The sequence below is a fragment of the Chiloscyllium punctatum genome, chromosome 11 (assembly GCF_047496795.1).
Source record: "Chiloscyllium punctatum isolate Juve2018m chromosome 11, sChiPun1.3, whole genome shotgun sequence".
In the NCBI taxonomy this organism is placed as follows: Eukaryota; Metazoa; Chordata; class Chondrichthyes; order Orectolobiformes; family Hemiscylliidae; genus Chiloscyllium; species Chiloscyllium punctatum.
The window spans coordinates 109,813,722-109,834,754 of NC_092749.1; the positions used below are offsets into that span (position 1 = coordinate 109,813,722).

Below are 21,033 nucleotides of genomic sequence, written 5' to 3' on the forward strand. Positions count from 1 at the left end.
GTGTGCAATTCTGGTCTCCTTCCTATCGAAAGGCTGTTGTGAAATTTGGAAGGGTTCAAAAAAGATTTACAAGGATGCTGCCAGGGTTGGAGGATTTGAGCTTTAGGAAGAGGTTGAATAGGCTGGGGCTGTTCTCCCTGGAACGTTGGAGGCTGAGGGGTGACCCTACAGAGGTTTACAAAGTTATGAGGGGCATGGATAGGACAAATAGACGAAGTCATTTCCCTGGGGTGAGGGAGTCCAGAACCAGAGCGCATAGGTTTAGGGTGAGAGGGGAAAGATATAAAAGAGACCTAAGGGGCAACTTTTTCACACAGAGGGTGGTATGTGTATGGAATGAGCTGCCAGAGGAAATGGTGGAGGCTAGTATAATTGCAACATTTAAAAGGCATCTAGATGGGTGTATGAATAGGAAAGGTTTGGAGGGATATGGGTCAGGTGCTGGCAGGTGGGACTAGATTGGGTTGGGATATCTGGTCGGCATGGATGGGTTGGAGCCAAGGTCTGTTTCCATGCTGTACATCTCCATGACTCTATGATATCACCACCTCCCCCTCTTGATTAGCAAGTTAATGTCTTCAGGAATGATCAGCCAGGGTGGATGGACAAGTGAACGTTGGAGAGTTGTGGTAGCAGTGGTGAGGACATGGGGATGTGGAGAAGGTGCAAGGTTTGTGTGGAAAGAAATGTACAATTGTATAGGGGCTGGGAGGTATATGGAGGGTAATGCATGTCTTAGATTAGATTACTTACAGTGTTGAAACAGGCCCTTCGGCCCAACAAGTCCACACCGACCCGCCAAAGCGCAACCCACCCAGATGCATTCCCCTACATTTACTCCTTCACCTAACTCTACGGGCAATTTGGCATGGCCAATTCACCTAACCTGCACATTTTTGGACTGTGGGAGGAAACCGGAGCACCCGGAGGAAACCCACGCAGACACGGGGAGAATGTACTAACTCCACACAGAGAGTCGCCTGAGGCGGGAATTGAACCCGGGTCTCTGGCACTGTGAGGCAGCAGTGCTAACCACTGTGTCACCATGCCGCCCACTAAAACTTTGTCCATAAAACTTTGTATCAGGACCATTCAGCCCATCAAGCATGCTCCACCATTCTTCCATAAGATTGTGGCTGATCCTCAACTCCACTTTCCTTTCTGATTAAAAAAATCTGTCCATAGTAGGTGTGTGGAAACACAGACTCGTTCCAGTACAGAGGGAGGCTGTTCAGCCCATCATGTCTAAACTGGCTCTCTAAATGAGCAACATGACTTAGAGCCATCTGCCTGCCTTTTCCCCATCTCCCTTGTTTCTATTTGGATAACCTTCCGATGGCCCTCTGTAATGGCTCAATTGAACCTGCCTCCACCACATTTCCAGGCAGTGCATTCTGATGTTGTCAGGAAGTAACTCCAATTCTGTGGAGGAAAGATTAATTCAGGAGGCTAAACGTTTTGTGTGTGTGTGTGTGTGTTGGGGGGTGGGGTAGAGAGAGAGAGATGGAGGTTGAGGAGAAAGTGAGGGCTGGAGATCAGAGTCGAAGAGCGTGGTGCTGGAAAAGCACAGCAGGTCAGGCAGCATCTGAGGAGGAGGAGAATCAACATTTCGGACATAAGCCCTTCATCAGGAATGAGGCTTGTGGGCCTAGGGGCTGAGAGGTAAATGGGAGGGGATGGAGCTGTGGGAAAGGTTGGTGGGAATGTGATAGGTGGATGAAGGTGGGGGTGATGGTGATAGGTCAGACAGAAAAATGGAGCGGATAGATGGGAAGGAAGATGGACAGGTCAAGAGGGCGGTGCCGAGTTAGGAGGTTGGGACTGGGATAAGGTGGTGGGGAGAGGAAATGAGGAAACTGGTGAAACCCACATTGATACCGTGTGGTTGGAGGGTCCCAAGGTGGAAGATGAAGCATTCTTCCTCCAGGTGTCTGGTAGTTAACTGAGGACTGCAAATGCTGGGGATCAGAGTCAAAGAGTGTGGTGCTGGAAAAGCACAGCCAGTCAGGGAGCATCCGAGGTTGAGATGGGATTAAGATTGGTAGGGATGGAGCTGGAGACAGTGATAGTGTGTAGGGAGTAGCTGGGTTTGCTTTAGAGGCTAGCTGCGTGTTTAGGTGAGATGTTCCTGAGGACATTTGTTCCAGTTAATATTGGTATCGAAAAATGTTGGCATTCAAAGTGTAATTGGGGCGTAGGAGCAGCTGTTATGGGAGAGGAGAGGTATTTGTGGGCTAGGTGAGGGATGAACATGAATGAGGCAAATGAGGTTGATTTTTTTGTGGGATGCACTTGCAGAGGGCATGTTGTATATGTGGATTGTTAGATTACTTACAGTGTGGAAACAGGCCCTTCGGCCCAACAAGTCCACACCGACCCGCCAAAGTGCAACCCACCCAGCCCCATTCCCTTACATTTACCCCTTCACCGGACACTATGGGCAATTTAGCATGGCCAATTCATCTAACCTGCACCTTTTTGGATTGTGGGAGGAAACAGGAGTACCCAGAGGAAACCCACACAGACACGGGGATAATGTGCAAACTCCACACAGACAGTCGCCTGAGGCGGGAATTGAACCCGGGTCTCTAGCGCTGTGAGGCAGCAGTGCTAACCACTGTGCCACCCCACTGTTGTGTATTCGGTAACAGGAAACCTGGATAGATGTATATGTCCTGGGATTTTGTAATGTCTGGGGGATGCGGGGGGTGGGGGGTAAATGAATGTGTAAAGCCCCCCACTCCCCCCATTCTGAGTCCATCTAAAGCACAACATAGTGGCTCATTAGCGCCCTCTCAAGGGCAATTAAGAATGGGCAATAAGTGCTGGTGCAGCCTGTGATGCCCAAGTCCCACGAATGAATGAATGAAATAAAAGGGGAAATGTGTGGTGGCTGGGGATACCTGATTATGTCATGGAGAGTATGAATGAACGTGAACATGTGACAGGGTTAAAGAAGTGAGCGACAGAGTGATGGGTGTGTCTGGGGCAGTAGAGACGTATGATGGGCAAGATGATTGATTGACCTTCGACCATGATGAGGTTAAAAATCACACAACACCAGGTTATAGTCCAACAGGTTTAATTGGAAACTCACGAGCTTTTGGAGTGCCGCTCCTTCAACCACCTGATTGGAGAGATGTGAACACAGTCAGAGATAGAGACAGAAAGAGGAAAGGCAGCAGCAGGCAGTGATCAGAGTGGAAACAGGGAGAGACAAAGGCAGAAAGCAGAGGGATCAAGGGTAGGATGGGGGGGGGGGAGAGGAGAGAAGACATGAGGTCCAGATGGAGGGAGGGAAGGAGACAGCAAGATTGAAGGAATGAGAGAGATTAAGGGATGGGGAAGAGCGTGAGGGGGGAGAAAGATGGAGATGGGGGAGAGTGTGTTAGGGAGGGAGAGTGTGTTAGGGAGGGAGAGTGTGAGGGAGGGAGAGTGTAAGAGAAGGAGAGCATGAGGGGGTAGAATGTGGAGGGACAGTGGGAGAATATGAGGGGGAGAGTGGAGAGGAAGAGTGTGAGGGGAAAGTGGAGGGGGAGAGAATGTGAGGGAGAAGAGTGTGAGGGGAGAGTGAGGGAGAAGAGTGTGAGGGGAGAGTGAGGGAGAAGAGTGTGAGGGGAGAGTGAGGGAGAAGAGTGTGAGGGGAGAGTGAGGGAGAAGAGTGTGAGGGGAGAGTGAGGGAGAAGAGTGTGAGGGGAGAGTGAGGGAGAAGAGTGTGAGGGGAGAGTGAGGGAGAAGAGTGTGAGGGGAGAGTGAGGGAGAAGAGTGTGAGGGGAGAGTGAGGGAGAAGAGTGTGAGGGGAGAGTGAGGGAGAAGAGTGTGAGGGGAGAGTGAGGGAGAAGAGTGTGAGGGGAGAGTGAGGGAGAAGAGTGTGAGGGGAGAGTGAGGGAGAAGAGTGTGAGGGGAGAGTGAGGGAGAAGAGTGTGAGGGGAGAGTGAGGGAGAAGAGTGTGAGGGGAGAGTGAGGGAGAAGAGTGTGAGGGGAGAGTGAGGGAGAAGAGTGTGAGGGGAGAGTGAGGGAGAAGAGTGTGAGGGGAGAGTGAGGGAGAAGAGTGTGAGGGGAGAGTGAGGGAGAAGAGTGTGAGGGGAGAGTGTGGGGGAAGAGTGTGGGGGAAGAGTGTGAGGGGAGAGTGTGGGGGAAGAGTGTGAGGGGAGAGTGTGGGGGAAGAGTGTGAGGGGAGAGTGTGGGGGAAGAGTGTGAGGGGAGAGTGTGAGGGGAGAGTGTGGGGGCGGGTGGAGGGGGAGAGTGTGGGGGCGGGTGGAGGGGGAGAACATGAGGGGAGAGTGTGAGGGAAGTGTATGTGAGGGCGAGTGGAGGGGGAGAGTGTGAGGAGAGGAGGATGGATGGAGGGAGGGAGAGGGAGAGGGAGATTGAGGAACGGATTGGGAGAGTGAGTGAGTGAGGGGGATGTGCACATGGCGGGGGGTAGAGAGGGGCAGGAGGAGGCGGGAGTCCAGAGAAATGTGTCTGTGACCAGAGGGAGGGGAGGGGGCAGTGAAGGAGGGGTGAGGGCAGTGAGGGAGCTGCAGCAGCAGGAGCTGGGAGCTGCTCTGACACACAGAGGGACAGAGACAGAGACACAGGGACAGGGGGAGCCCTGTCCAAGCAGCGGGACCATGACCCTGAGCCGCCCGCTGCATTTGGATAGTGCCCAGGCGGATTATTGAGCTGAGTGTGTGTCTGCAGCCTCTCTCTCTCTGTCGCCTGGCCACAGGCTGCAGCTTTGCCCCGGGTTGTTGTAGTTATTATTTATCATTTTCCCTGTTGTTGTGTGGAAAGTTTGCGAAGTGGAGCCGGGAGTGGTTGCCGAGCCCCCGAGCCCGGCTCAGCCCGAGAGCAGCTGCCCCGGGGCGGCGGACAGTCGCGGCCGCTTCCCCGGCGCTGGGCGGCGGCTCCGCGCCATGGCTCGCCTCGCTGCGGAACTGCTGCTCCTGCTCGGGCTCCTCATCCTCACCATCCACATCACCGTGACCAGGAGCATCCCCCTGGCTCAAGAGGCAGACAACAGCAGCACCCAGGTAGGGCACCCAGCCAGCCTCCCCGGGGGGTGGGGGTGGAGAGGGAGACAGAGACAGAGAGAGAGAGAACAAGGCTCTGAGGGAGAGGGAGAAGGGTCAGGGGGAAGAGGAGGAACCAGGGGGGAGAAGGAAAGAGAGAAGTGTGGGGGAGGAAGAGGGTGAGTGGAGGAGAGGGAGAAGGGGGGGGAGGAGTGGGGGAGAGCAGGAGAGGGAGAAGAGGAGGGGTGAGTGAGGAGGGGAGGGGGAGGGAAGAGGTAGAAGGGGGCAGGGGGAGGGTGGGGGAGGAGGAGGAGGAGGAGGAGGGAAGGGGGAAAGGGGAAAGGGGAGTGGAATGGGGGAGAGGGGAATGAGGCAAGGATAGGGCTGGGGAAGGGAGAGGGGAAGGGAGAGGAGAAGGGTTGGGGAGGGGGGAGGGAGAAAGGGGGTAGGCGGAGAGGGGGAGGGAGGGCTCGAAGGGGTGAGGGGGAGGGTGCAGTAGAGGGGTATTGTGGGAGGGTGGGAGGGAGGGGTGGGTAGTGGGGGACAGGATGGAGGAGTCAAGGGGGAAGGAGGGGTAGATGGCAAGAGGGAGAGGGAGGTGTAGAGGGGAGGGGGAGTGAGAGATGGGGAGGGAGCGAAGGAGGGAATGGGGGATAGAGGGGGTGGGGGAGAGAGGGAAGAGTGGGGGAGATGGTAGAGGGAGAGGGGGAGAGAGGGAGCAGGGGAGTGGGCAAGGGCAGAGGAAGGGGGAGGGGGAGAGGTAGAGGTAGAGGGGGAGAGGAGGAGAGAGGGGGAGAAGTCGGGGGGAGTGTGAGACAGAGAGACAGATAAACAATGGAAAGACCGTGAAGTCTGAATGACAAAGATGGGAAGTGAAAGAGATGCAGACAGATAATGTGTGAGAGAGAGTGTGAGAGACAGAGAGGTAACAAGAGAGTGGTAGAAGGAGAGAGGTAGTAAAAGAGATGATGAAAGGTGGGCCAAGAAATACATCTAGAGAGAAAGATAGACTGTGGGACCGTGCGTAAGACCTACGATCTGATAGGCATCAGAGAGGAAGTGATTGAGTGAAACAAACAGTGAGATCGAAAAATAGAGAGAGGAGAGATAGAGACATTGTGTGAGAGGGAAAGAGCTATGTATGGAGACAGTGAGAATGTGACAGTCAGAAACAGACAAAATAATCAGGATAGCGAAGGAATATGAAGACTCGTTAAGAGAAATGTACTGATTAAATCTGTCGGTGTTTTAAAATACATTATCACAATTGTTTATTTCCATTTGTTGCAATTAATCCCACTGTTCCTTAAATCGAATGAGTTCAGAAGAAATGAGGTTGGAAAGTGGCTCTCGTGTGACCAGCTCGTGTAAATAGGAGAGCAAGAGTGATTTAACTGACTTTGCTGACAGTGTTTAATGATCAGCATTATAGAGCAATATGCTTGTTTTGCAATGAGTTCCGTTCAGGGTTTCTGTGCCTGTAATTCAGTGTGCTGGATTTTAAATGCTCTTCTGAGTAGATGCTTTCTAGAGACGCACTAGTCTCGTACCTCCCATTTTCACAAGACAATTGTCAAAGTCAGAATTCCCAGAGTTTCTCCCAGGAGGATAGTGAGTGAGGAATGGATGCTGACTTGTTCTGAATGTGTCATTCCAAATGCAGAGTTCGTCAGCACTTTACTTACGGGCTAGACGTAGTGAGCCTGGGTGAAAGTGAGGACTGCAGATGCTGGAGATCAGAGTCTAGATTAGAGTGGTGCTGGAAAAGCACAGCAGGTCAGGCAGCATCCGAGGGGCAGGAAAATCAACATTACAGGCAAAAGACCTTCATCAGGATTTTCCTGCTCCTCGGATGTTGCCTGACCTGCTGTGCATTTCCAGCCCCACTCTAATCTAGATAGTGAGCCCGGGGCCAAAACAGGACACGGTCTGGGTTTCAGAGACTGGTAAGGTTCTGAATTCTGCTGGGCACACATGTTTGGAAGGCTGGCACTGTGTTACAAGTGGCAACCTCATACTTCTGTTTATCAGCATCAGTCTCTGATGTCTCAGTAAGTAGTCTTTTTCCCAGGGTAGGGCTGTCCAGAACTTGAGAACGTAGGTTTAGGATGAGAGGGGAAAGATTTAAAAGATTCCTAAGGGGCAACTTTTTCACACAGAGGGTGGTGCGTGTATGGAATGAGCTGCCAGAGGAAGTGGTAGAGGCTAGTACAATTACAACATTTAAAAAGCATCTGGATGGGTATAAAATAGAAAGGGATATGGTCCAAGTGCTAGAAAATGGAACTAGATTACGTTAGGATATCTGGTTGGCATGGACGAGTTGGACAACTCTATGTGCAGACAGGTTAAGTTGATGTTTTATGTCTTTTTTTGAAAAGAAAACCAAAAGTTCAAAATAAGCTCCTCCTCAGTTGGAAGACACCAACATCAGTAAATAAGATAGACTGATTGGGTGGTTCCAGGCTGTTCAGAAGTTCCTCTCCTCTCCTCTCCTCTTCCCCTCAACGCAGAAAAGTGGAGAGTCTAATACACTGATCCAGCCTCCTCAGAGGCAGCTCTCAGTGTATTAGGATGTCTGACACCCCCTGTTTATTATTTTTTTTAAAAAGTTCTTTTCCCCCCACACTACCACCTGAGAGCAATAGTGCTTATTTTTCCTCCCGCACCCATGTGTGTGCAGGTGTCAGACACAGTGAAGTCGATGTTTTGTAAGAGGTCATTGCTAACTAGTCACTAATCCATTTGAACAATGGCTGATTTGGGGTAGAACAGGGTGGTGTCTGGGACAGTTAGCCAGTCTGATCACTTTTGGACAATTAAAGTTACCGTTGCTGGAGGAAAAGGTTGGGAAGGCAGCAGACATCTGTGCCAGGGGTTGTTGTAATGTATGATGCTTCAGAACAGCAGCTACCTGGTTTAGGAAGGAGCAGTTGCTTCTCAAAGTGTTTGGAATGGATGGTCTGTGGGAGTAACTGGAAGACTGTTTTGACTAGGTTCGTCGACTCAGGTTTGAGGTTCACTTCATTGTTACGGTGAATGGCAGGAAGATCAAAAGGAAGATTGGCTCTCTCCTAGCACTGACAGCTGGGAGGTGAACAGTCTCTACCCAGTCTGGGAGCAGGTGAACAGGATCTGCCCAGTCTGGGAGCAGGTGAACAGCCTCTACCCAGTCTGGGAGCAGGTGAACAGGATCTGCCCAGTCTGGGAGAGCTTATTTGACCTCAAGTTGGCCAACAAAGTGAATGCCCTCCCAGATCCACACACCCAGCAGGTGGAAACCCTCTCCCTGGTGGCAGTGCGATTGATTTCCAGGTTAGGATGGATGCCAAGGCCAACAAGGCCATGGCGATGGAAAATGGGATTAGAGTAGTGAGGTGGTTGCTTTTGACTGTGCAGGCATGATGGGCTGACACTGGATTAGTGGTGCTGGAAGAGCACAGCAGCTCAGGCAGCATCCAACGAGCAGCGAAATCGACGTTTCGGGCAAAAGCCCTTCATCAGGAATAAAGGCAGTGAGCCTGAAGTGTGCAGAGATAAGCTAGAGGAGGGTGGGGGTGGGGAGAGAGTAACATAGAGTACAATGAGTGAGTGGGGGAGGAGATGAAGGTGATAGGTCAAGGAGGAGAGGGTGGAGTGGATAGGTGGAAAAGGAGATAGGCAGGTTCGACAAGTCCGGGCAAGTCAAGGAGACAGTGCTGAGCTGGAAGTTTGAAACTAGGATGAGGTGGGGGAAGGGGAAATGAGGAAGCTGTTGAAGTCCACATTGATGCCCTGGGGTTGAAGATTCTGAGGCGGAAGATGAGGCGTTCTTCCTCCAGGCATCTGGTGGTGAGGGAGCGGTGGTGAAGGAGGCCCAGGACCTCCATGTCCTCGGCAGAGTGGGAGGGGGAGTTGAAATGTTGGGCCACGGGGCGGTTTGGTTGATTGGTGCGGGTGTCTCTGAGATGTTCCCTAAAGCGCTCTGCTAGGAGGCGCCCAGTCTCCCCAATGTAGAGGAGACCACATCGGGAGCAACGGATACAATAAATGAGATTAGTGGATGTGCAGGTAAAACTTTGATGGATGTGGAAGGCTCCTTTAGGGCCTTGGATAGAGGTGAGGGAGGAGGTGTGAGCGCAGGTTTTACAGTTCCTGCGGTGGCAGGGGAAAGTGCCAGAATGGAAGGGTGGGTCGTAGGGGGGCGTGGACCTGACCAGGTAGTCACGGAGGGAACGGTCTTTGCGGAAGGTGGAAAGGGGTGGGGAGGGAAATATATCCCTGGTGGTGGGGTCTTTTTGGAGGTGGCGGAAATGTCGGCGGATGATTTGGTTGATGCAAAGGTTTGTAGGGTAGAAGGTGAGCACCAGGGGTGTTCTGTCCTTGTTATGGTTGGAGGGGTGGGGTTTGAGGGCAGAGGTGCGGGATGTGGACGAGATGCGTTGGAGGGCATCTTTAACCACGTGGGAAGGGAAATTACGGTCTCTAAAGAAGGAGACCATCTGGTGTGTTGTATGGTGGAACTGGTCCTCCTGGGAGCAGATACGGCGGAGGTGGAGAAATTGGGAATACGGGATGGCATTTTTGCAAGAGATAGGGTGGGAAGAGGTGTAATCCAGGTAGCTGTGGGAGTCGGTGGGTTTGTAAAAAATGTCAGTGTCAAGTCGGTCGTCACTAATTGAGATGGAGAGGTCCAGGAAGGGGAGCGAGGTGTCAGAGATGGTCCAGGTAATTTTAAGGTCAGGGTGGAATGTGTTGGTGAAGTTGATGAATTGCTCAACCTCCTTGCGGGAGCATGAGGTGGCGCCAATGCAGTCATCAATGTAGCGGAGGAAGAGGTGGGGAGTGGTGCCGGTGTAATTACGGAAGATCAACTGTTCTACGTAGCCAACAAAGAGATAGGCATAGCTGGGGCCCATACGTGTGCCCATGGCTACCCCTTTGGTCTGGAGGAAGTGGGAGGATTCAAAGGTGAAATTGTTAAGGCCAAACAGATGAGAGTGTCAGTGGAAGGGTACTGTTGGGGACGTCTGGAGAGGAAAAAACGGAGGGCTTGGAGGCCCTGGTCATGGCGGATGGAGGTGTAGAGGGATTGGATATCCATGGTGAAGATGAGGCGTTGGGGGCTGGGGAAACGGAAGTCTTGTAGGAGGTGGAGGGCGTGGGTGGTGTCTTGAACCTATGTGGGGAGTTTCTGGACTAGAGGGGATAGGACAGTGTCGAGGTAGGTAGAGATGATTTCACTGAGGCAGGAGCATGCTGAGACAATGGGTCGGCCAGGGTGGTCAGGCTTGTGGATCTTGGGAAGGAGGTAGAACCGGGCAGTGCGGGGTTCCCGGACTGAGGTTGGAAGCTGTGGGTGGGAGATCTCCTAAGGTATGAGGTTCTGTATGGTCTGGGAGATGATGGTTTGGTGATGGGGGGTGGGGTCATGGTCGAGGGGGCAGTAGGAAGAGGTGTCCTCGAGTTGGCGTTTGGCTTCAGCGGTGTAGAGGTCAGTGAGCCAGACTACCACTGCGCCCCCTTTATCCGCTGGCTTAATGGTGAAGTTGGGATTGGAGCAGAGGGATTGGAGGGCTGCGCGTTGTGAGAGTGAGAGGTTGGAGTGGGGGAGGGGGGGTCGACAGGTTGAGGCGGTTAATGTCCCGGCGGCAGTTGGAAATGAAGAGGTCGAGGGCAGGTAATAGGCCAGCGCGGGGTGTCCAGGTGGATGCAGTGTGTTGGAGGTGGGCGAAGGGGTCCTTGGAAGGTGGGCGGGAGTCCTGATTGTGAAAGTAAGCTCGGAGGCGGAGGCGACGGAAGAATTGTTCGATGTCACGTCGTGTATTAAATTCATTGATGCGTGGACGGAGGGGGATGAAGGTGAGTCCTTTGCTGAGGACTGATCGTTCGTCCTCAGTGAGTGGGAGGTCTGGAGGGATGGTGAAAACTCGGCAGGGCCGGGAGCTGGGATCTGGTGCGGGTGTGGAGCTGGGAGTGGGGTCGGAGCCAGTACCTGGAGTGGGTGTGATGGTGGCGGGAATAGGGGTGGAGGCATGAGCAGGGGTAATGTTCCCCTTGGGGTTCCGGGGGGTGGGGATAGTGACAGTGGGGTCTGTGGGGGGCATGTCAGCAGAATGCAGGTGAGTGGCACTGGTGGGGGTGGAAGTGGTGGTGATCATGACAGTAGGAGTGGCGGGAGTCACTGAGCGTGTGGCATCAGCGATGATGTGAGGGCTGGAAGTGGCTGTGGGAGTGGCCATGATGGGGGCGGAAGTGACATCATCACTCAGCGTGGGGGTGGTAGCTGCATCAGCCGCATGGCTAATGGCGTTTCCGAGGCCAGGGGAAGCTTCTGGAATGTTTGAGGAGCACTGGTTATGGAGGTGGGTGGATAAAAGTTTGTTGTACTTACAGTTTTTGATGTTTGAGATGGAGTTGAAATACTGATGGGCTGACAGGCCTTTGTCTGTGCTATAGACCCCAATGACTTCACAACTGTATAACACACATTACTACAATGTCCATACATCTCCCCACTGGCTCTTCTGTACAGCTGAATTTGACATCTTCCTTTTAGGTTGGTAGTCCCCATTCATGCAGAAGTCCTTATTCAAGCCTCTGACAATTGCTGTGAGCTCCTGGCCAGTATTTGAACTTCCTGCTTCTCCAGCCTGAACTTGCACCAAGTCCTGTTCATGCCCCTCTCCCCCCGCCCCCACTCGCCAGCATTGTCTCCTGACAGGGCAGCAAATCGATTTCAGAATTCTCACTCTCATCTTTAAATCCCTCCATCGTTTTGATCATCCCTCTCTCTATCATCTCCGTTAACATCTGTGATCTGCTGAAATCTCTGTCCTCCTCTGATTCTGAGCTTTTGCGTATCTTGAATGAATTCCCTTCAGATGCCTGGATCCTGAAACCCAAACATTCCTCTCTAATCTTCTCCAACTCTCCACCTCCCTTCCTTTGAAGATGCTCCTTAAAGTCTACCCCTCAGACCAAGTTTATGACCAATTCACTCCTACACTTAAGGCAGGATAGTGGAGTTGAGGATTATCAGATCAGCCATGATTTCATTGAATGGCAGAGCAGACTCAAATGGGCTGAATGGCCTACTCCTGCTGTCTATGTATTATGGTCTTGCGTGTTCCACTATTCCCCTCTATCTGGCTCAACGCCGCATTATTCTGTGAAAAACCTTGGGATATTTTGTTGCGTTTAGAGATCCTGTATAAATACAAGCTGTTGGTTAATGTACTAATGAAAGACTATAATGAGAGGCTGTCACTGGGTCAAAGGCCTGGAATTCCCGCCCTAGCAACACTGTGGATTTACCTACACCACAAGGTCTGCAGTGGTTCAAGGAGGCAGCTCCAAGGCTGTTAAAAATGGACAATAACTACTGGCCAAGCCAGTGACACCCACATCCCTTGAAATAATAAATAAAAATTCTCGCTCTAAACCTGAGATAGGCAGCAGCAGTGGTTAGAACACAGACTCTGTGTATTGATCTACTGAGTTATCAGAAACGTGATGTGCTTTTTAGACTAAGGAACTCCCAACTTTAAGTCCTGATCGAGTGCAGAGTTAACCGTTCAGGGGTGGAATAGCTAAATTAGTCTCAACGTTGTATTTATCGTGGGTAATACATTTAAAAGGCTCACACTTAGTGACTGCAGTTTGCTGAGAGTAAGTGTGTGAACATTGGTGCCAGTTTAGAAGCGTGCTTCCCTACATGCTCAAAAGTCCGACTGACAGGTTCACAGATGAATGATACTCACTTTGCCGAGGTGCAGTTATTACCTGTGGACTCGTACCTCAGTACAGGATTGGAAGGGTAAAAATAAGAAAAACTTCAGGGCGTAAATATCTGTGAAAATGTAACAGGACCTTTGGTGTAGCACGAATAAGTTCATCCGATGTTTTCCCTGTCCTTGGGACCTGCTGCCAAAATTCTTTGCATGTTATAGCATGAGTCGTAGTGCGTTAACCACTGAGTAACTGCTGGGAAGGAAATCAAAAGCACATCATTTCATGCAAAGTCTAACCATATTTTGCAAAAAGTGACTACACTCGTAGCAGGCAACACATTTACATCAGAATCACCAGCTTTCAGTTGCTGTTCGGAAATTGTTTGGCTGTTAAGTTAATCACTCATAATGTCATTAGAATTTATGAGATTTAAAACCTAAGGGAGAGTGCTGGTGTTGTATGCAGCAATGAAATGTGCTTTCTAATCTTCCACCTGCTTGTAACATTGTATTTCTGGTGTTTTATTGCTGAGTATGAAAGCTATAAAAATCCAAAATTTCATGAGAGATAGAGAGCAATATAAAACACTCCTGTTATTGTGCAGTCCTCAGCTGTGCTATGATTTACCATCACATTAGGAGCAAAGCCCATGCGACTGAATATTTGAAGCCTCTGCACCATCTACAGGGCACAAGTCAGGAGTGTGATGGAATACTCCCCATTCCTGAATGGGGGCAACTCCAACAACACTCACGAAGCTCAACACCATCCAGGACAAAGCAGCCCCCGCTTGATTGGCACCACATCCACAAGTGTCCACTCTCCCTCCACCACCGATGCTCATTAGCAGCAGTATGTACTATCTACAAGATGCACTGTAGAAATGCACCAAAGACCCTCAGACAGCACCTTCCAAACCCACGACAACTTCCATCTTGGAGGACAAGGTCAGCAGACACATGGGAACACCACCTCCTGAACATTCCCCTCCAAGCCACTCACCATCCTGACTTAGAAATATATCGCCGTTCCTTCAGTGTCGCTGGGTCAAGATCCTGGAAATTCCCCCCCCCAAGGGCATTATGGGTCAGCTTACAGCACATGGACTGCAGCGATTCAAGGAGGCAGCTCACCCCCTACCTTCCCAAGGGGCAACTAGGGGTGGGTAATAAAGACTGGACCCAGCCAGTAATGCCCTGATTCAACAAGTAAACACAAAATAATGGACAAAAGTTCAGTCATAAAGACTTAGAACATAGAACAATACAGCGCAGAACAGGTCCTTCGGCCCTCGATGTTGCGCTGACCTGTGATCTACTCTCAGCTCATCCCCCTACACTATCCCAAAATCATCCATGTGCTTATCTAAGGAATGTTTAAATCTCCCTAATGTGGCTGAGTTGACTACATTAGCAGGTAGGGCATTCCACACCCTTACCACTCTCTAACTACGTGGTGAACAGACCTGCTCACCTTGCAAGGATAAAGCAGAGAATTTAATTTTTTTTAATGCAAAGGCTGATTTTTTTGGGTGGGGGGTTGCAACTTCAGAGCAGTTTCAACAACAACAACATACATTTACTTGGCACCCTGAAGTTAATGGATTCTCCCAAAGTAGTGCACAGGAGAATTATAAAATATGACACTGAGCCACATCGGGCTTGGTTCAAAGAAGTAATTTTTAAACAGTGTGTTAGAGGGGGAGAGATGGGTAGGGAGTGAAATAGGAGTTTATTGCAAAGGTTGGGTCTAGGTAACTGAAACCAAGGGCATTAATGGTGAAGCAATTAGCACAGGAAGCCAGAATTATTTGTGTAGTTATCATAGAGGGCTGTAACGTCTGAAGGAGATTCCCAGATTCAGGGAGGGGTACAAAGACTTGGAGGGATATTCATTGAGGAGTTTGGGTTCTCAGCAATGGACATTTCCAAGTCCCATGGAGACCTGGACCTAGATCAGTTGGAGTGAGGCTGAGGTTGGGACTCTGATTTGTTCCAACCTCCCAGAAATCCTCTGGATGAGAGTGGATGTCGACCTCAATTAGACACCAGCCCTGGCCAATAAGGAGCAATGAAGGTGGGGAGGGATCTGTTTCAGTCATCCCAGAGTCAGGTTGAACTCTGACTGAGCCCGACAGCTCCATGTTGGACCATCTCCTGGCAACAAGACAGGGGCCAATCAGAACCGAAGGCTCCGTGCTCCAGTGAGGAGCCTGACATGGCCAGTTGCAGCTTCAGGAGTTTACAATCCAAGACCAGGACACACAAATGGAAAGTGGGACAGAACACCAATGCTTCACCGGACACTCGCTGGTGATGTTACCCAGCGTGGTGACGAAACATCTGAAAACAAACCTTTCAGCTCAGTGAGCAAACTTAGAACCTGAGCTTCAAGAATTTCAGACGAGTTTTTAACCCCTACCCCAATTACATTATCAGCTTTCCCTCATTACTTTTGGAATTTTAGTCATGTTTCCAAAGGTGCTTCCATTTTGAGCTCCTCTTATCATTGCCTTTCTGCCTGACTGGTGCCCTGCTCTCCCAGCTCTGGGCCCTCTGAGTCCCCCTCACTTAGGAACGAACCCACCCGCTGTCCTTAATTAGACACTGACGCAGTCAGGAAGGCAGTCACTTCCCAGAAGGTCACATGCCAGAGAGTCCAAGACAGCTCCTCGTAGTTTTGGGATCGGGAAATGCCTGAGTAGAATCCACCAGCAGAAAATGGGAACGGGAATCGGGAAGTAGACTCTCCGCTGGTTGGAGACACAAAGGAAGATAGTTGTGGTTGTTGGAGGTCAGTCATCTCAGCTCAAGGACATCTCCACAGGAGTTCCTCAGTGTTGATGCTTTTCTCTATTAAGCAGCCTGCCCATATTTTTCTTGTAAAACCTCTGGTGAGACTTGAACCTGGCTTAGAGATAGGGACACTGCCACTGCATCAGAAGCACCCTTCCTCAGAGTAGTGTCCTAGGCCCAACCATCTTCAACTGCTTCATCAGTGACCCTCTCTCTGTTAGAAGGTCAGAGATTGGGATGTTTGCTGATTGCAGAATGTTCAGCACCGTTTGCATTGAGATACTGACGCAGTCCTTGTTCAAATGATCTGGACAATATCCAGGTTTGGGCTCATAAGTGGCAACAAATATTTGTGCCACAAAGTGCCAATCAATGACCATCTCCAACAATCAAATCATCTCCCCATGGCATTCAATGGCATTGCCCTCACGGAAGCCCCCATTATTGACCAGGGAGTTAGGATTGATCAGAAACTGAACTGGATAGCCATATAAATACTGCAGGTCCCAGGCTTGGAATTCTGCAGCATGTGACTTGCCTCCTAACTCCCCAAAGTCTGTCCATCATTTACAAGTCGGGGATGTGAAGAAATACTCCCCACTTGCCTGGATGAGTGCAGCTCCGACGTCTCACACAAAGCCCAACACCATTCAAGACAAAGCAACCTGGTTGATTGGCACCACACTCAGCATGTACCCTCTCTGCCACTAACCCTCAGTAGCAGCAGTGTGTACCATCTACAGGATTCGCCACAGCAAATCACCAAGATTTTCTCGACGGCACCTTCCAAACCTCTGACCTCGACAAGCTGGAAGGATGAGGAATAACAACAACGTTTCCGCATTCTATCCCAACGTGAAACATCCCTTCACCGTCGCTGAGTCAAAGTCCTGGAATTCTCTTTCGTACAGCACCATGTGAGTCTACCTCTCCCCAGTGGACTACCACAGTTCAAGAAGGTGACTCCCCATCACCACCTCGAGGGCCGAGTAAATGCCATTCCCGTTGTAACGTGGATCCGTTGAAAACTCCAACCTTGATGGCTTTGAGTTATCACAAGGATTTTCTGCAATTTTGACCCAAAGCTCACACGTCATTTGTTTATGAAGCATATTTGAAGAAGAGGCATTATTTGAGCTGAATGGGGATGAAGCTGATTCTGCTCAGTAGAGCTCCGGTCTCCTGCCTGGCTGGACTATTGACATTTGCAGAATGGGAATCTGAATGGATTCTGATGTGGAGCTGATGCCTAGTCACAGCAATATTGTGAAGGTGAGCAAATGTCAGCTGGGGCTTACTGAGGGGCACTCTTACCTTGATGTTAAAAGACTGTTGGTTGAGGTCCTGTCCCAGGGACTCAAACACACATTCTGCATTATACCTTAGTGCAACGGAAGTGTCACTTTCCAGGTTAAATATTAAATGGAGTTCCACCATCTGTCTCAGGGTACTGTGAACACCAGGGGCATTGCCTACTGTGGTGCTGACCAGTGTTTTGTCTATACAGCCACACCAATTTGAAACAAAATACAATGTAGACACTGTTGTTACTGGTGCTTTCTTATAACAAGTTATTTGTCATGCTTCCTACTTTAGAAATATTAACTGTGTTTCAAAATATAGTCTTAGAGATGTACAGCACAGAAACAGACCAATTTGTCCATGCCGACCAAATATCCTTTCTAGTCCTGTTGGCGCATATTCTTCTGAACCCTTCCTGTTCATAAACCCATCCAAATGCCTTTTAAATGTTGCAATTGTACCAGCCTCCACCACTTCCTCTGGCAGCTCATTCCATACACATACCACCCTCTGTGTGAAAAAGTTGTCCTTAGGTCCCTTTTAAATCTTTCCCCTAACACAAAGCTAGTCCCTTTGTATTTCTGGAAGTTGTTCCTTGACTCAAGGATACTCTGTCCTTGATTTTTTTTTCAGAGGTGTAATAAACCAGGCCGGGCTCCGAACAGACTGGATTTTGAGAGGCCTTTTGTTTATATGTAAGCAGATGAGACTTCAGGCCAAAGTGGTCATGTTTTAGAAGTGACCTGTATAATGGAAGGGGCGTGGCCAGCTCTCCAGCTGAGCTGAGCAGTTTCAGTTCAGTCTTGAACTGGCAAGTTCAACAGGGAGTTTTGTGGAAACTGTGTCTCTCTCTCTCTCTCTCTCTTTCTACCTTTCAACTTCAACCTGTAAGCCTGTGTTCCATTTATACTGGTTTTTAAAGGGAATTTGCTTATTAGGACTGTTGTGTTTATTCAGAACAGGATAATTAAGTCTAGTTTGGGTAGGCTGAGTTCTGTAGGGGTTCTTTATTCTGTTCTTTGTGTTTCATTGTATAATTTTGTAAATAATGTTTTGTCTGTTTTAAAATCTAGTCGTCAACCTAGCTATCTTACTCTGGATAATTTTCATTGTACACTTACCGAAACAAATTGCAAAGTTATGGTCTGGGGCTGCCTGCTCAAGAATGTTTTGAGTGGCCTGGCCTAGTCCATAACACCCCTCTCACCTTAAACCTATGCCCTCTAGTTCTGGATTCCCATCACCCCAGGGAAAAGACCTTGGCTGTTCACCCTATCCATGCCCCTCATGATTTTATAAAGCTCTCCGTGAACTACTCGATGCTTCAGGATATTTTGAGTTTGTGAAAGTTGCTTTATAAATACAAATTACTTTGACCCAAAGGTCGTTCACTCCCAGCTATTTTACACCCATTGTATTTTATTTCTGTGTTACGTTGAAATTGTGTGGAAAACTGTAATGCAGTAGCTGAGGTAGCATTTTCATCCCCTCTGAATGCGCTTTCACTTTTCACCCTGAAACTCTTTCTCTTTGTCCTTTGCTGCTCTTATGTGCGGATGCAGCAAGAAGTTAAAAAGGGAGTCCAGGTTGTTCTGCTATAACGCAACAGTTGTATTCCTCTGTAACCTCGCGCTGTAGAATATAGCGCAGGAGAATATTGATCTGTAGAAAATCGCACAGGAGATAATTGAACTGTGGAAAATCGTGCAGGAGGAAATCGCGCAGGAGGAAATCGTGCTGTGGAAAATCCCGCAGGAGGAAATAGTGCTGTGGAAAATTGCGCAGGACAAAATCGCGCAGGAGGAAATCGTGCTGTGGAAAATCGCGCAGGAGGCAATCATGCTATGGAAAATCGTGCAGGAGGAAATCGCACTGTGGAAAATCGTGCAGGAGGAAATCGTGCTGTGGAAAATCGCGCAGGAGGAAATCGCGCAGGACAAAATCGTGCAGGAGGAAATTGTGCTGTGGAAAATCGTGCAGGAGGAAATCGTGCTGTGGAAAAACGTGCAGGAGGAAAATGCACTGTGGAAAATTGCGCAGGAGGACATCGCACTAGAAAATTGCGCAGGAGGAAATTGTGCTGTGGAAAATCGCGCAGGAGGAATTCGCATTGTGGAAAATCGCGCAGGAGGAAGTCGTGCTGTGGGAAATCGCGCAGGAGGAATTCGCATTGTGGAAAATATGCGCAGGAGGAAGTCGTGCTGTGGAAAATTGTGCAGGAGGAAATCATGCTGTGGGAAATTGCACTGTGGAAAATCGTTCTGTGGGAAATCGCACTGCGAAAAATTGCGCAGCACGAAATCATGCCATGGAAAATTGTGCAGGAGGAAATCACACAGAAGGAAATTGTGCTGTGGAAAATCACGCAGGAGGAAATCATGCTGTGGAAAATTGCGCAGGAGGAAATAACACTGTGGAAAAGTGCGCAGGAGGACATCGCGCTGGAGGAAATCACACTATGGAAAATTGCTCAGGAGGAAATTGCGCCAGAGAAAATCGCACAGGAGAAAATTGTGCTGTAGGAAATTGCACAGTGGGAAATCGTGCAGGAGAAAATCACACAGTGGAAAACTGCACAGTAGGAAATCGCGCAGGAGGAAATGGCGCTGTGGAAAATCCCGCAGGAGAAAATGGCGTTGTGGAAAATGACGCAGGAGAAAATGGCCCTGTGGAAAATCCTGCAGGAGAAATCGCCCTGTGGAAAATGGTGCAGGAGAAAATCGTGCTGTAGGAAATTTCACAGTGGGAAATCGCGCAGGAGAAAATCACACAGTGGAAAACTGCACAGTAGAAAATCCCACAGGAGGAAATGGCGCTGTGGAAAATCCCACAGGAGAAAATGGAGCTGTGGAAAATCCTACAGGAAAAATCGCGCTGTGGAAAATGGCGCAGGAGAAAATCGCACAGGAGGAAATTGACCTGAACAAAATCGTACTGAGGAGAATTTGCGCTGGGGGGAATTTGTGCTGGAGGAATTTGCGCAGGGGAAAATCACGCTGCAGGGAATTGTGCAGGAGGAAATGGTGCTGTACAAAATCGAGCAGGAGGAATCTGCGCGGGAAGAAATTGCGCAGGGGAATATTACACTGTAGGATATTGGGCAGGTGAAAATTGCACAGGAGGAAATTTGCAATGGAGGAAATTGCGCTGCAGAAAATCATGCAGTAGAAAATCATGCAGTAGTAAATCGGGCAGGAGGAAATCTCACCGTACAAAATCATGCAGGTGAAAATCGAGCTGTACAAAATATTGCGCAGGAGGAAATCGTGCTGTGGAAAATTGCTCCACCCATTCAGTAGAAAGTTCATGTTATCCAAGCAATGTCCACAATTCGACAATTGTGTTATGGCCATTTCGCGCTGACAAAACATGTGTTATACAAGAACAACCTGCACAAATGTTGTTTAGTTGCAAGGGGGTAAGGAAGATAAGACTAGGAGAATGTGAGGACTGCAGATGCTGGAAATCAGGGTCGAAGAGTGCGATGCTGGAAAAGCACAGCCGGTCAAGGCAACATCCGAGGAGCAGGAGAGGTGATGTTCTGGGCATAAGCCCTTCATCAGGAAGAGTTCCTGATCTCCTTAATTCATAAATGCATTGCCAACAGTTCAGAGAAGGTTCATTTGATTCATTCCTGGGGTGGGAGTGGTTGGAGAGTTATTTATTGAGGAGAGATTTACCTTGTATCCATTGGAGTTCCGAAGGATAGAAGCAATTTTATTTGCACATGTATCAGATAGTGAGGGGGACTTGACAGGATAACTATCCAGAAGATGTTTCCTTTTGTGATTGGGCCAAGTATGAGGACACGCAACAAAGTTTGGGTTGGATAAATGGGAGGGCCGCTTGTTCAAGTCTCTGCCATTACTGCTACTGCATGAGCCCTGATATTGGTGATCCCATAGGTGCTCCATTCACTTGTTTGAAGGTTTTGTTAATGAAGGTGAAGTGGGAGGTGAGGCACAGGTCCACTAGCTTCAGGATGTTGTCTTTGCTGATAAAGTTGGTGCTGTCCGATGTTTATGGTTCTGGTTTTCCTAGTAGTGATGCTAGTGCTTCTTTGGCCAGGTCGATGTTAATTGATGTGAAAAGGGCTGAAACATCCAAGGAGACCATTATTTCATCCTCTTCTATCTTGGTGTCTTTGATGTTCAGGAATTCTTGGGTGGAGTGAATGGTGTGGCGTGAAACTTCAATTAGGTGTTTTAGTTTTTGATGGAGTTCCT

At 49.4% G+C, this 21,033-nt stretch overlaps 1 protein-coding gene across 1 annotated transcript in view; it reads left to right on the forward strand.

Moving 5' to 3' along the window:
• The first annotated feature begins 4,506 nt into the window (after window positions 1–4,506).
• ism1 (isthmin 1) overlaps window positions 4,507–21,033 on the forward strand; it is a 92,464-nt gene continuing 75,937 nt past the window's right edge. The window contains exon 1 of the mRNA XM_072581513.1: window positions 4,507–5,018. Within this exon, the coding sequence (XP_072437614.1) occupies window positions 4,902–5,018 (117 nt within the window). The 5' untranslated portion in view covers window positions 4,507–4,901. The remainder of the gene's footprint in view (window positions 5,019–21,033) is intronic.